The sequence below is a fragment of the Arachis duranensis genome, chromosome 3 (genome assembly GCF_000817695.3).
Source record: "Arachis duranensis cultivar V14167 chromosome 3, aradu.V14167.gnm2.J7QH, whole genome shotgun sequence".
NCBI lineage: Eukaryota > Viridiplantae > Streptophyta > Magnoliopsida > Fabales > Fabaceae > Arachis > Arachis duranensis.
The window spans coordinates 80057861-80073582 of record NC_029774.3 but is presented as its reverse complement, the minus strand read 5'-3'; the positions used below and the strand labels follow the sequence as shown (position 1 = coordinate 80073582).

Here is a 15722-nt window from a genome sequence, read left to right as displayed (position 1 = left end):
TGAGTATAACTTTCTTACTAATCTCATTAATCAGCAACCATAATCATCACATCAACAACAAAATTATAGGATAAGAAATTCTTTTGCAATAATTAGCTATAATGTTAGCGCACCTAACAAATCATGCCTCAAGATACAACATTAATGCACTTAAAAACACATTTAAAAAAATTCTAAATCCCAATTCAGAATGCCATCAACAAATTAACTCAATAAAAAAGGTCATAAGAATCATGCATGTCGGCTATCAACCATTAATAGCTACACTTTCTGAAAGCAAATCAGCAACCACACACATTGAAATGATAGTGCTTATCGGCAATGAGAAAAAGGATATTGATGGCGAGAAAGAAAGGATTGGGCCTCAAACAGTGAGAAAAGGAGCTCAAAGACAGGGACTTGACATAGGGTTAGAAACATTGATTCCAGATACTAACACGAAGATGTATACTGGCTTGAGGACGATGATAGTTACTGCGACGCCACAACTCCGAGCACGATGTGAAAGAGAGGACTAAGGCCGATGGCAACCGTTAGAGGGGCGAGCGTGAAAAGGTTTAGCAGTAAGACTAATAGGAATTAAGGAAGTAGGGGTGGTTTAATGTTTTTGAAATATGAAAGATTGCCTTAAGTGGGAGTCTTCAATAGATATAATAATAATAATAATAATAATAATAATAATAATCTATTCTATTATATAAAAATCAGATTTCTGTACTTAATGATGGAGCTGACGTGGCATGCTTCTGAGAGTATTTCCTGATTTATTTCTTTTAACTCATTAAATACAAGTTACTATAGTGAATTAATTATAGCAACTAATTGATTTGATTATATATTTAAATATTACACAATTCATTATAATTTATATATATCAAAGAATTAATTATTAAAAGTGTTTTTCAATTTATATCTTTTAACTCATTAAATACAATACATTACAGTAAATTAATTATATCAACTAATTGATTTGATTAGATATTTAAATATCACACAATTTATTATAATTTATATCAATAAATTAATTATAATTTATTTTATCGATTATTTTAATTTATTAATTTATAAAGTGCATATTAAAATAGATAATTTGTTATTTATTCTAATTGAATATAATAAGCACAAATTAATTTAGTTAAGAAAATCATTGTTTTCTAAGAGAGTGTTTTTCTATTTGTCTTTTTAATTCATTAAATTTAATCAACTATTTCTTGATTTATTTTTTCAAATTCAACAAATTAAATCAAATCAAATCAAATCAAATCAATTATACTAATTATTTGTATTAACTAATTGATTTGATTAATTTTTAAAAATATTTTTATTTGATTTGTTTTATTTATTTAAATATATTAATTATAACTAATCCATTATTTAATTTTATTAGGATAAATATTAAATTCTATTTCTAATATAAAAATACAAAATTTTATTCCTTCTATTTTTATTTTATCATTATAAAAGGTCATATATATTAGAAGAGGATCTCATTCTTTTATCAATTACTCGTTTATTTGGTAGATTTTACAACAATTTTTTTTTCTTAAAGCACCTATACTTAAAAAATTGAAAAATCTAAACAAACCATATATAAAGTACTTATTGAAAAAACTGAGCAAACCATTACAACATCAATAGTTAGATCCATTGCACATATATAAATCAACCAACATCACAAAAGCTCTAATTCTCAATCAACATATATAAACTATTGCAACATGCCAACATCAATAATTAGAACCCAAAGTCAATAACGATTTAAAATGAAAAATACAAAATGAACTTGATGTAATGAGAACATTCACACTTCAATGAAGAATCAATCAGGAAACATATTTATTTTTATATAAAACTAGTGTATGATCCCGTGCTCAGCACGAAAAATTTTATAAAAGTGAAAAAAAGTTATATGCTTGGATATTTAAAAAAAAACATAAAATAATTATTATTTTAAAAAATTTGTAAAATTATTATCAAAATCAAAGTTTAACTTAAAAATAGTGAGTAATAATTATTTTACACTTTTTTAAAGTAAAATAATTATATATTGATACAGAATTTAAAATAAAATTAAAATATTTACATTAGAATCCTATTTTTTTAAAGACTTCTCTCTAAATAACATTATTGGTTGAATTTGCAGACATTCCTACGTGATTGATAAGTATAATTTTAAACCTCTCTTACTCTTAACTCTTGAAAGTGCCACACATAGTTGGCCATGTGTAAAAACTGGTTTGGGCAAGTAAAATCCAACATGAGATCAAGTTTGTCCCTAAGACTTATTAATTGTCATGGCAAACGATACTATTATAGAAAACTATCTTCATTGGAATCTAACTGGGAGAGTTTCATTTATTGGTACCATATTCATTCTTAGAATCAAAGCAATATGACCAACATTGTTACTCGTTAAGACTTCACATTCTATGACATGATTTCCAAGCTTCCTAACTTGTAGCCTTGTACCATTACAAAGACCACTGGATTGGTCAATATTACTCAGTAACATCACTAAAACACCAACCTTAAGTATTAATTTAGGTGGAGGCAAACTAGAACAATTTATGCTATTCAGTAATTCAAGACCATAGAGATCTAGTTGACTCTCCATATTCCCTTCATCCATACCAATCGAATTCGAACTAAGATATAATTTTTCTCTTCCAGGAATGATAGCCATAAGATGGTTGTTGACCTCTGCAATGATCTCCAGCATGGGAGCCAGTATAGTTCTTGTTTTGAAAAAATCCTTTAAGGACATGTTATCCAAAATATTTGGATAAGAAAAATGAACCAACTCATCAAATGCCTGGTCCGAAGAAGGAATAACAATATCTCCTGGAAGACATATCTCAGATTCACCATCCATATTGTCACCTATTAGACCAACACCAACTTTCAATAACCACTCACCAAATTGCTCTATCTCATCTTGATCTGAAGCAGTCATCTCTACAGAAAGTCTCATATTTTTTATTTGTTTGAGCACCTGACAAAACTTCCAAAGGTAAGACAAATTCACGATTGAATGAACGATATCTTGTCTCGATCCTCGTGGAACGACAGGAAGAATTTGTCTAAAGTCTCCACCTAGTACAACCACTTTTCCTCCAAAGGGCAAATCTTTGTTATATGTTGGATAAAATCTCATAATATCACCTAAGCATTTATCAAGCGCTTCATTGTGAAGAAGTAAAGATGCAATACCACTTGAAGCAACGTTTAACACAATATCACCCCTTGAGCGAATCTCAGCAGACATAAGGTTCCAGATAAATATTTTTCCAGTACCCCCATGGCCATACACAAAGAAAAAAACCTTCATCACAATATACAACTGTAACAATTTTATCGAATGCATATTTCTTCTCAGGTGTTGTGATGGCTAACATGTCTAAGGTATTTTTCTTTAAATCATCCCTATTAAAGTTAAGCTCTTTCCTGATAACCCTTTCGATTAACAAAGAACTATCAACTTCAGTTGTTAAAGGTATAGGAGGATAGTCTTTCAAGATTTTACTAGAGGAATGTAAGATCTTATCTATATCCATTAAGCACAACTGCTTAATCTCATCATATGACATGGTTAACTCTGCATATTATACGATACTGTAAAAATTCAATCAAACTAAAAATGATCAATAATGAAGAACTTTATAATTGCAATTAATAAAAACTCACCCCTTATGTTCATCACGGTTCTCTGTCGATACAAAATATCATCTGGGAGTTCATGCCAACATCTATCCCAAACATGTTCAGGTCTTGAGATATTGTTAGATGTTAATAAAATGACAAATAACCTCCTAACATATGATCTTGAGGCTCGCGAGCTTGCTTCCTTAATTGCATCCATGAATTCTCTGTCATCCTACAAGAGTCTAAGGACGAAGCATACATCTCTATACGTAGCATAAATTGTTCCTCCTACTGTTCTTATATCTTGAAAATTCATACATCCTCTTTGAGTATTCAAGAGAAGTCGTTAGTAATATTCTTCGGTATTTGTTGGAAAAAACTTGGTTAAAATCCCACTTTTAATTTGATAAATGGATTAGGCTATGTGATTTTAAGTATTATGTACCTACACATCCACATAAGATTAATTTTTCTAAAAAATATAGAACAATTCTAAAACTGTATAATCTACAGATTATAACTGCTGAAAGTTATTTGAACATTTATTTTCTAGTGTAAGATTTTAGGGTACATGCTGTAAGATTTAAAATTTAAATCATTAAATAAATAAGATCAAAATTGAATATAAACTCATCATTACCTGCAAGTAGATGAGTCAACCTTCCAATTATAAAGCCTTGCTTTCGAGGAAACCATTTTGAAGTATCGTCCTTCCAAAAAAACTTGGTTGGAAACTCAGCATAAGTCAGACTTCGAGTATAGGGATATGATATGTTCGCCGACATCCATGCCAAAAACATGGACTTATGAGATACTGCTCTTTCGACGATATCATTCACATTAGAAGTTTCACTGTAAACCACAGGTTGCTCATCCTCCAAATGGAATGGAAGTCTAACCACAAATGGTTCTTTCTCTTGGATTTCGTATCCAAATAAACGCCAGACTACCTCACATGCTGAAATGTACCTACAATCGTAGTGATTCCTAATTTCGTCAACAACTTGTGTACCTTCTGACATATCACCAGTATTGTATAGGGTTGCTGTTACGCGGTCATTGCCCTTGTGTAGATACTTAAACAGATACTTAATAAAACTTGTTTGTCATGTGTATTCCACATTTATGTGGCACCCGAACTTGTGCAACAGTTCTAGATTGTATGGAACAATGAACTTATTATCTAGTACACATTCCCTTTCCTTCATTGTTTGACCGTTATCAATACGCTGATATTTGGGAAATCTGGCTTCATTAATGAGTGTTTGCTGTCTAAACTCTTTGGGATAAAACTTTGAACAGGATCCATTCTTCATGCAAGGTGAATTCTTGTTGTACGGACCACATGGACCATGTACCATGAATTTTGAACAGCTCCATGTAGATTTGGCCTTTCATTTTCATCAGGAATCATAGTTGTTATATATTTGTCTATGTCATCTGGTGTTTATGGCTTGAACTCGTTACTCAAGAATAAAAGGATATGTGTATGTGGAAGCCCACTCTTTTGAAACTCTATAGTGCAAACATCTGAAAATTGAAAAAGACAAATGAGTAAAACATTACAACATAAGATTTTAATAAGATGTTGCATAAACGCAAACTTATTACATCCCAAAATTTTATAAAAGATTTTTTCCTCTTTTAGGTCATCAATCAAACCATCAAGCTTTATCTTGAAAACTCGACACAATATATCAGGGCGGTCTTCTGCCTTAAATCCAATGGGAGTCAATTCTCTTTTTATCTCATCCCATTCAAGGTTACAGACATTTGTATTTATCAACCCTCAACTGTGGTTGTTTACACCTAAAGAATTTTAACATCTCTGATTCCATCATTGTGTAAGAATCTACCAGAAACTGTTGGAATAATCTCTTTGATATCAGATTTAACTGAGATTCTTCTGTCCTTTTTTGTAGTAGAAAAGCAAAGAATTATCGCAAAGTGATTGTTTTGTTTTTCTTTGTAGGCCCAGCGGAGATAGAATATGATATTGCAATACCCAAACGAAATTCATCCTCCACATACAGAAACAACAATGGATATTGCAAGGCTAAATAAGACGAGTGAAAACATCAATCTATTGGAGCTTTCTTGTTTGACTCTCTATAATAATATCTCTATCTTTGCTTAGTTGTTCGACATCACCAACAATCAATGCAGCCACTTCAAATGCAGATGGCAAGTTGTATGCGCTGCCATTTGTAGTCCTTTTACTAATCAACTTAAACTTTATGTTTGTGCAATTTTCTTGTTGATACCTATCTCTTGCATAGCGAAAACTCTTTGCCAAACTATTATATTTGTCTAGCATGTTTCTTAATATTGCCACAATTTTTCTATCCCGCTCATTTAAGGAACTGCACAAAAAATAAAAAACACAATAAAATTTATGTTATTTTCTCTCATAGATAAAAAATAACTAAAATATTTGACTGGTTGCATGAAAATTACCGAAGTGTGCCTATCTAATTATCAATCTCATTTTCTGTGTCATGGATATATAGCTGGGCAAATGTTGGTTACAAACTATCCGGAGAAAGTAAGCTACCAATGCTATGGTAGTTTTGACCGCCAAGCTTAAAAATCGGAGGAGCAGTCTCATTGTTCACCCCACGGTCAATTTTTTCGACCATTGATGCAAAACAAAACATTGAATTAAACGTCCTTATATTTTTTTAGGAAATGAATACTTCTTTGATCTCCTCCATCATCAAGCTGAATGAGCTCATCAGGAGGCACATAAAGTAGAGAAAGCTCGATCTTTCATTCCATACAACATAATAAAAACTTTGGTTGGGGTGACCTTTTGGATTTAGCAAGCCTTTCTTCAGACCACATCCATGCTTTACAGTGTTGACATTAATAAATAGGATTTCTTATATCCTACATATCTATCGAATGAACTTTCTTTAGATACTCAGTTGTCATACCGATGCAATTTAGTCCATGATGTACACAAAGATCCAAATAAACATACATATAAAATTTTTACATACCGTCTAAAATTTCTGAAAATGGTATAAAATTATCTTATATATCCACATCCAACATTGAATCATCATAACCATTCAAAACTACAATCAATAAAAATTATAAATAGTACAAACATATATATTGATGTATTACTAATAATTCATATCTCTTGCAAACTACTAACTTAAATTCTTGATATAATGAAAAATTACCTTCATAATCAACAAGAAGATCAATATTTTGGCCACTTTATGTGTCACCGCTTGGTTGGTGCATCTTAACGGTTGATAAGTTTACATCTTCATAAAGTTGTGCCAAATTAATAGCCATCGAAGCAACAACAGAAGAAGATTGTCTCCTTTGCATCTCATTTATAGTAGAATTTCTTTACAAAAAGTTCAATTTTATTCAATTAAATATTAGACACTATAAAAAAGAAAATAATATAATAATGATAATCATCTTTTCTAAATTACCTTTCTGTTAAGTACGATCTTTGGGAACCGCAGTGTGACAGAAGCTAATTTTATGGAACGACTTCTGTTAGATTATTAGTGAGTCCTTATACACTGGAATATGCTAGAATTGTAATAAATCAATGTTATATAAATGATTCCTGATGAAGTATACTTTTTTTAATATTGGTGCATGAATCATTTGGTAATAATTAATTATACGTACTATTTGTTAACACGGATAGTGGAGTTCTTGTCCATGAGGGATCCGTTGGTAGAGTTCAAAATTTAGATCTTATCTCTGAAGTAGAAGGTCTTACATAAGTAGGAGGAGTATTTTCTTGTCCAATTTCATACGACGCACAGTGTACACCATACATAGATAGTTGCTTCCCTATGAATGAGTACTAATGAGAAATATATAGAAAATTTTTGTCATTAAACTGATATAAATTAAATTTAGATAAATATGAGTCAATTACAATAAGGAAAATGTCATTTTTATCTTTATTTGATTGTAAACTGATAATATTAGATGAGGTACCAGTTTCTTGACACATTGTTTTTTGACTTGCAGTAATATGTTGAAGATTTTTATGTACGTCAAAATTTGTATTATTGTTGTTCTTCGACATTGTTAAGTCAAGAAAAATAAATGAAATACAAATAATAATTATTCAATTAACTAATCTCGTACTTGGTTTTATATCATTTTAATAGTATACTTTCGTAGTTAAAAAAAATGTAATGGTTTAGTTTTATTGAATTATTTTTAAAATTATTAAACCAAATCAATGATTATCTATATCATATTATTTAAAATATATCAAGCCATGACTTAAAAATAAATACAATACAATTTAAATAATAAATAAAACACTAAATTTAAATATAATTTTAAAATTACAATTTATTTAAATTCAGTTAAATCGGCTAAACAAAAGCATCAAAATTTATATTTTTCCAGTTATTATAGAGTTTTATGTATTAATTTAGATTAAATAGTATATAATTTTAAATTATGATTGAGTATATCTTAAATAATATTAAATAATTAATTAACTTAAATAATATATGAAGATTTGAAGATTGCATAGTTTTAATGTAATTTATAGCTTATTAAATATGAATTAAAAAAATTTATAAAGATGAATAGTTATTTACAATTGTTTAATCACTAAATTAAAAATATTTCAAAAATTATGTATAAACTATTTAGCTAATATTCTCAGCAATGATAATAGCTTAAATTGCATTTCTCATAAAAAAAGGATAAATTCAAAAAATTTCACAAAGAACACTTACCAGAAGCACAAAAAAAGCAAACTTATTATCATAAAGTCTTTTTTGTTTTCTTGCCAAAATTATCCTTCGTCTTAACCTACAATCTTGGATTGTGTGACTGGAGTAAGATACATTATCGTTGTTAAGTCACTTATCTACAATGTACTTCTCTCGCAACAATGAGTTACGAATACAAATTTTAAAATTTTAATACAAATCTTGAAGTTTAATTTTAAATCTCCATTAACTTACAATACTGACTGATTATGTATTGATTAATTTATGAGGTATCATTTTCTACTTAAAAAGTAAAAAACTTAATTTTTAAATATGTAAAAATATATTAACAGTGACTTTTAATTCATAAATCAATCATCTAATTAAAAAGAGTATATATATAAGCCAAACCAATTTAAATATAGCTGTCTTAACCAATTTATGATGAAAAGATTATGTTTTCTTGCAGAAAAATACAGAATTAGGTTTTGTTCTTGTTCTATTTTTAAATGAATAGTCCCAAGAAAAGCTACTGAGGTTGAAATTATAACAATTATGAGGGTGAGGATCATACAAATGTGGGACTAAGTGTATGAAAATAGAGAAACAATTATGTGTATGAATAAAATTAGAAGTACATGCTCATCCATCAACACTATTTCAACAGAGCTAATGGATTTGAGGTCTTTGAATTTTGGTAAAGACCAAAGTCTGATTACTCTGATATGAATCTTCCAACATTCTTTTGGTGGTGCAATCATCTCCAACAAATCATATCGCCTAATCTTTTTTTCTCTAGTGAAAAAAATAAGAGCAAACGTAAATTCTAGCAAGTACGTATGGTAAGATTGTAGGACCACACTTTTTAGGTTTTTATAGCAACTATGAAGAGGTATAATTTCGGGTAAATCATTTTTAAAATTGGAGTGCATCAAAAATCACATATCCTTGAAAATCCAAAAGAAGAAAAAAATCTATATTGATGATTTAAAAAACGAAAAAAGATTTGAGTTGAAAATAAAACACTTATTCTACATCATAAATACTGCCAAATCAAAATGTACAGAGTAAAAAAAGGGGTATGAAAATAAGATTTGAATCCATGCCTTCCTTGCACCAGCTCACCTCCATCAGTTACAGATAGGGAGCGTTCCGGTGCGACGGCGACCTGAACGATAACAACATCAATGAAAGTCTCCTTTTGCCAGTCTACTATCTAATCTCTTTGGTCACATTAGCATCTCCGATCGTCGTCGATGTAACATCCTAACTACCAAAGCTCACGCTTCCGGCTGCGCAACTCTGATAGCTCAGACATTACGACGACACTTATACTATTTAATACTAAAGTATGAGCCTGTTTAAAACTTTTTACCTCAATATCGCTCCTAAGATACTACATTCGATAACGTATATCCATAGATACCATACAACTTACAAAAACACTAGCCAATACAATTCCTATCCCTCTTACAGAATATATCAAGATAAAGGCGAGGGTACAAAAATAATAATCTAAAGCAATACAGAGCATCTCAAAAACAGATAAATAAACTCTTCGTGACTTCTGCGCCCATATCCTGAAAGGGAAAAAATGTAGAAGGGTGAGAATATCATCCTCGAAAGGATTCTCAGTATAAGGTTTTTGGGACTTACTGTAATAGGATACGTGAAGATAACCGCACCAGTGATTAATAACCGTCTTATGCCTCTTTTCAAAAACAACGGTTTACAATAAAAGTAAAGTCAGAAATCTTTTCTAAAAAAAGAACCGTTTGATTCTCAAAAACTCAAAAGCCTTTCAAAAAGGTTTAACCATGCTGAACCAAATTAGCATTTCATACTTTTCCAAACCAAAAATACAAATCGGAACCAATCATCGGTCCATCTCATTTCAACCACGGCCCTATGCCCAAACAATCCAACCAGCAACCAATCACCACAATCCAACAGAGTCCCAGATGCAAACACAGATCGAAAGTTCAAGCACAAACAAACAGTTACAGCAAGTAGAATAATTAGCAGTTAATCAGAAAGGAAAACCAAGTACAGTATGCACACCCAAACAATGTCACATAGATGCATATGATGCATGCCTGTCCCTAGTGGCTGATGATATCATCTGTCGGTTATAGAGCCAACCCGACAAGTCTTGGTAGCTAACCATTGGACTGTCCCTATGTCGTGTCTCCCCAACTCGAGGTATACTCAATATAAACTTGATCATAATTATGATCCATATCCATCACACTCACTGGTGAATATTTATGGGGGTGAGCTCATCTGGGGTTTTCACAGTGCCCGGCTACCTTGACGACATAGGGTCAAAAGAGCTTCGAGTCTCAACCTGGAGCACGTGGTGGCTAGTCACTGCTCTCTCCCAGAGAAACTCTTATCTTTGATAGTGGAAGTGCAACATCACAACTTATCAATATCTCAGCATAAATACTTTCATTCTCAGCCATGGATCAACATCTATCTCAGCCATCCAGCTCACGGTTCAATCCAGAACCAGCCAATATTCATATCATTCAAAGCCATTCTGGCTCACGGTTCAATCCAGAACCAGCCAATACTCATAATCATACACAGCCATTCCGGCTCACAACAAAACAGCACTTTCACATTCAACATCATCAATTCATAAAATTGGCATTTAAGCCATAAATCACTTTTTCTCAAATCATTTCACTTTGAAATCAAGTTTCAACTCTTTCAGCCTTGGCTTTAAAGATCTCATTTCTCAAATCATCTCAGGCTTGCAAGCCACTTTTACTCAAGGTAAAATTCCCCTTTGAAAACAATCCCACTCTCGGCATCCTGTTTCCAAAACTTCCAAAACCATGGCAAGTAAGGATTTATTTCAAAGTATTCAAAATTGCCCATCCAACAATGGAATTTTATAACAAAAGTTTTCCGGCAGAGTCCCAAGTCTTTAGGGGAGAATAACATAACTCGTTTTGCCAAATTTATTTAAAATCATTAAAACCCTATCTTTCCGATTTGAGTAATTAAATAGGATATAAGCCAAATCGAGTCACATAATTCTTTACTTCTTTCAAAGCTATTTCCTTTACTTAAACAAAAATGGCTTCAATTTCATAATTAAATCTGAAGCGTTTCAAACTGCTAAGAGAATCATTTTTATTGTGTTAAACTAGAGTTCAAAGGATACTCTGAATCTTATTCAAGACATCAAAATAATGAGGTTCATCACTCGAAATCCAATTCCTTTTAAAATTACGAAAACTCTTCCAATGGACAATCTTTATGTTTAATAGAGAAAACATAAACCCATTTTACCTTTTTAAAACAGCCTCAAAGCAAAATTCTCTTTCGAATAACTTGTACCCAAAGACATACTATTTTTCTTGGAAAATAAGGAGAAATCATGATTCTCTTTTCAATAATTCTTTCAAAGCATAGCTTCATCACTTTCATAATTGTTCTAAGTAAAGATAATAAAAGAAGCCCTAAATTCACAATCCTCCAAGTAAATAGGAAAGGCATTAAACTCAAAATTTCCCAAATAACATTTCAAATAAAGCCTCGGATTTTATAGAAATTTCGGCAGCATCTCCCCTAAAACTTGGACTTTGCCACCCGGTTCGGGACCCAACTAAACCATTCCTCAATCCTTTTCAATAGTCCAGAACCCAAAAATTAATTCAAAATCACGCTAAATCCAACAATCGCCTCAGTGGCATATCTCAAGAAAACCATTTCAAAATCAAATCAATATCAACCGATTTAACTCATTTCCAAAGCTTTAAAGAAACCGCTCAATAACAAATCATTTGTCCAAAACCAAGTCAATTAAAATAAAACAGACTGAATTCAAAAGAGCATTCGACTTTTCACATCATCAAAATAATTAACTCAATTCAAATCAATCCTCAACGGATTAAACATAGATTACAAATCTTTAAAGTATCAACTTCAAAACATTACATTTCACAAAGCCGCACAACAATTCAGCCAAACCAACATCCATAATCATTTGAGACAATCAAATAATACATAAGGCTGATACAATCACCAAATATCAAAATACCAAAATCATAACCCAAATGTGTCACAGGAACCTCCTCTCTTAAACTGAAATCACCAACAACCGTAACCTCGGATCCAAGCCACTCCCGCGGTAACCACAACAACACTAATCGCGACATATAACAATAGAAACTCAATCCTATAGTAATTGATGCCGCAAAACCTTAGTGTATGATGCCAAAATAGTAACTAGAGAGCTTTCAAATAAAAAACGCTTACCGAACAAAGAAGGAACGGCTGAACCGAAACAGCGGCAGTCTCTAAACCGTTTCAGCGGCAGCTCGGCAGCCACCTCAAGCAGCAACGACGACAATTTCTGATCACGCCAACTGAAACCAACACGCAGTGACTACGGTATTCTCAGAATTCAAAAAGGAAAGAAACCTCAAATAAAACCCTTACCAATAACTTTTTCGGCGACAGCAGCGGGGTTTTCTGGCGGCCAGGCACGGCGGCATGACTCAACATAGAACCAAGCAGAACGGCGGAAACCTCCAGCAACTCCGGTGAGCTTCCTCAACGACGGTGATGGCCGGAGCTTCGGCGGTGCTAACCGAGGCTTATCGGCGGTAGGAACAATGACGATAGCTTCGTGCAGCACGGCGGCGCCTGTCCTTTCCCCCACCACGAGCTCTCTGTCTCTCTCGCGCACCCTCTGCTCTTATGACGGCGGCCATGGCTTCACCGACGAGAGCAGGCGCGGGAGATTCAAGCCCTCAGACCCTCCTCACTCGCGTACCCTCTCTCTCCGTGTCTCAGCTTTGACGATGACTCCCGGTGGACCAGCGCCGACGATGATTGCAGGGGCAGCCGCGGCATCGCGACGAGGCTGGCTCCATGGTGCTGTAGATCGGGAATGGTGACTCGCGAAGGTGACATCGGCGGGCTCCTTGCGGTGGTTGTAACCCTCCTCTCCTCAGCGGCATCAAGCGGCGATAGCAAACCCCAGTGCCATCGGCGCAGATCCTTGCCTCATTCTCGGATCTCACTCCTCTCGTCCCTGCACGACGCGACGGCGCGCTGGCAGTGACGCCCACCGGTTCCGTCCTCCCCCTCTCCTCTCCTCCCTGTTTCTCTTCTCCCACCTTTTGTTTCTCCTTTCTTTCTATCATGGAAGAGAAACGATACTGCTGAGTTAGGAAAAAAGAAGGGTTTCGGCTGCAGCTGGGGCATGGGGAAGCAATGGGTTACCTTGTAGGGTCTTAGGGTTTCATTTTGAAAATTAGGGTTAAGGGCCTTATGGTAATTTCACATAAAATTGGGAATAATATAGTAATTGAAACCCAATATAAATCCAACACTAATGTATACCGAAAAATACTATTTGCTCATCAATTTTTACAAATTACTTTCAATAAAATGTCCAAATCCGAAATTTAGAAATAATATAATTAATTTCTCTATTTTCCAAAATAGCAATATCAATATATTAAAATATTGATTATTTAGTCCATATCACATAAAATCCCTTTTATTTCATAACTGCCAGCTTTAAAATTTAAATATAGAAAATAATCCAATAATTATAAGATTGGATAATAAATCCTAATTTATTTCAAATTCAATTAATCAAAACTTGCTCTAATTTTTTTTAATAAAGAAATTTCTGAAATTAAAGCTACAGAAATACTGAATTTGAAATTAGCTAATAATAGCCCTTTTTCAAAAGTTCTGGGTCTTACATCCTACTCACCTTATAAAAATTTTCGTCCTCGAAAATTGTTACAAAACGAAGAAATTTTATAACAGTTCATTCTTGAACACATTTAAGAAAGAAGCAAAATATCTCCACATATAAACATATATACGATTTTCAAATACTTGGGTGATCGTATGCATAAAGATACAAAGGTAGGAGTGTGATTGCAAGGTAAACGTTACAAGATAGGCTCAATGCACAGGGTCACATAATCTCAAGACTTTACTAAAACTTGAGGTTACAAAATAGGGTGCAAACCAAGATAGGCGTTCACAAAACGAGGTGGTAAAAGCTACAAGGCATGTTGGTATTTAAACAGTGGCATAACGTTTGCTAACAAATCTTGTTCCTACTTCAGAACCTCAACTTCCCAACTCCACCAATCACTTTACAACCTCATAGCCGATCATGGGCCTAACACCCGCAAGCTCGTTTGCAAGGAACAAAACACTCACAACTCATCATAACGTTACACACTTACCGTTTCACCTTCCATATACACATATCACGTCTTAAAGAACTAATGCATCGGGTTACTACGTCTACAAGTCGCACGTGATATCAAAACAATTCTTGAGTCTACTCAGAAGGATACCAGATTCAGAAAGGAAAGACACATGTCAAGAATAATACTCATAGATTTAGGAGAATGTATCCAATCCAAGTAAACAAAGACACTCAACCAATGAAGTTTGCTAGAAATAAATCGATTGACAACTTCAAAGATAACCCTTATATCAAAGAAATCCAACAGGACCAATAAGAAGAAAATTCAGCGCATTATTTTAAAACAAATTCAAGCTGAGTCGAAGAAGCATGAGGTTTGGAGGAGAAAAGATTTCAAACCCAAGACAAAGGCCACCGAACTCAAGAGCATGATTAAAAATACTTCCGAATGCATTGTTCACAAAAGAATTGAAAACTTGCGGAAAAATCACTTCGCAATTTAAAAGAAAAGTTAAGCAACAACTTCCTCCAAGAGAGTAACAAAGGCACAAACGTGGCTTTGCTTTGATACAATTTTAGGCTTGAGGTAGATCATGTAGAATTTTAAAACAAAGTGCACACAAGTTTGGCTAAGAGCTCAAACATTTTCTCAAATATTTTAGAAAGATAGTTAGATGCACAACCTAACCAAAAGTAATTCATAAAACTCAAGGAAAAATCAATTACTTGTTCAAAAGTTCTCAAAGCCCATATTCAAACAAGCGTGTATAACATTTATAGCAAGGAAGAAAGAGAAAGTTAAATTATCTTTAGAAAAGAAATTCCGAGGTAAAAATTTGCTTACAATCTGGTAAGGAAACAAGTGGTGCATTACAAATGAACAGGTTTCCATTAAACAAGGAAACTTTTCAAACCCTCATTTAAAATAGCGCATGTCAACTTAAAATCAATTTTGTCAAAAATTGGACAATGGTTTCAGTTATAACCAAGCAACTGAAAAATAAGTTCGATTTGGAACTTTTTCACAGAGAATTCAATCTGTTTTATAAAATTCAAAACAAGACTCCAAAAGTATACTTGAAATCACCATCTCAGAAGGATATTCAAGAAAATTATGATGTACTTAAAAGGAGTCAAGCCATAGAAGAGAGGATCTTAAATCAAAG

General features: G+C 32.9%; 1 protein-coding gene across 1 annotated transcript; it reads right to left on the bottom strand.

Annotated features, from left to right (window-relative positions):
* Positions 1-2326: 2326 nt before the first annotated feature.
* Positions 2327-4664, bottom strand: LOC107479633 (uncharacterized). The gene is made up of 3 exons (XM_016099753.1): positions 4283-4664; positions 3453-3595; positions 2327-3322 (listed from the first exon to the last, which is right to left on the bottom strand). The coding sequence occupies exons 1-3, from the start codon at positions 4662-4664 to the stop codon at positions 2327-2329; spliced, it is 1521 nt and encodes a 506-aa protein (XP_015955239.1).
* Between the last annotated feature and the right edge of the window lie 11058 nt (positions 4665-15722).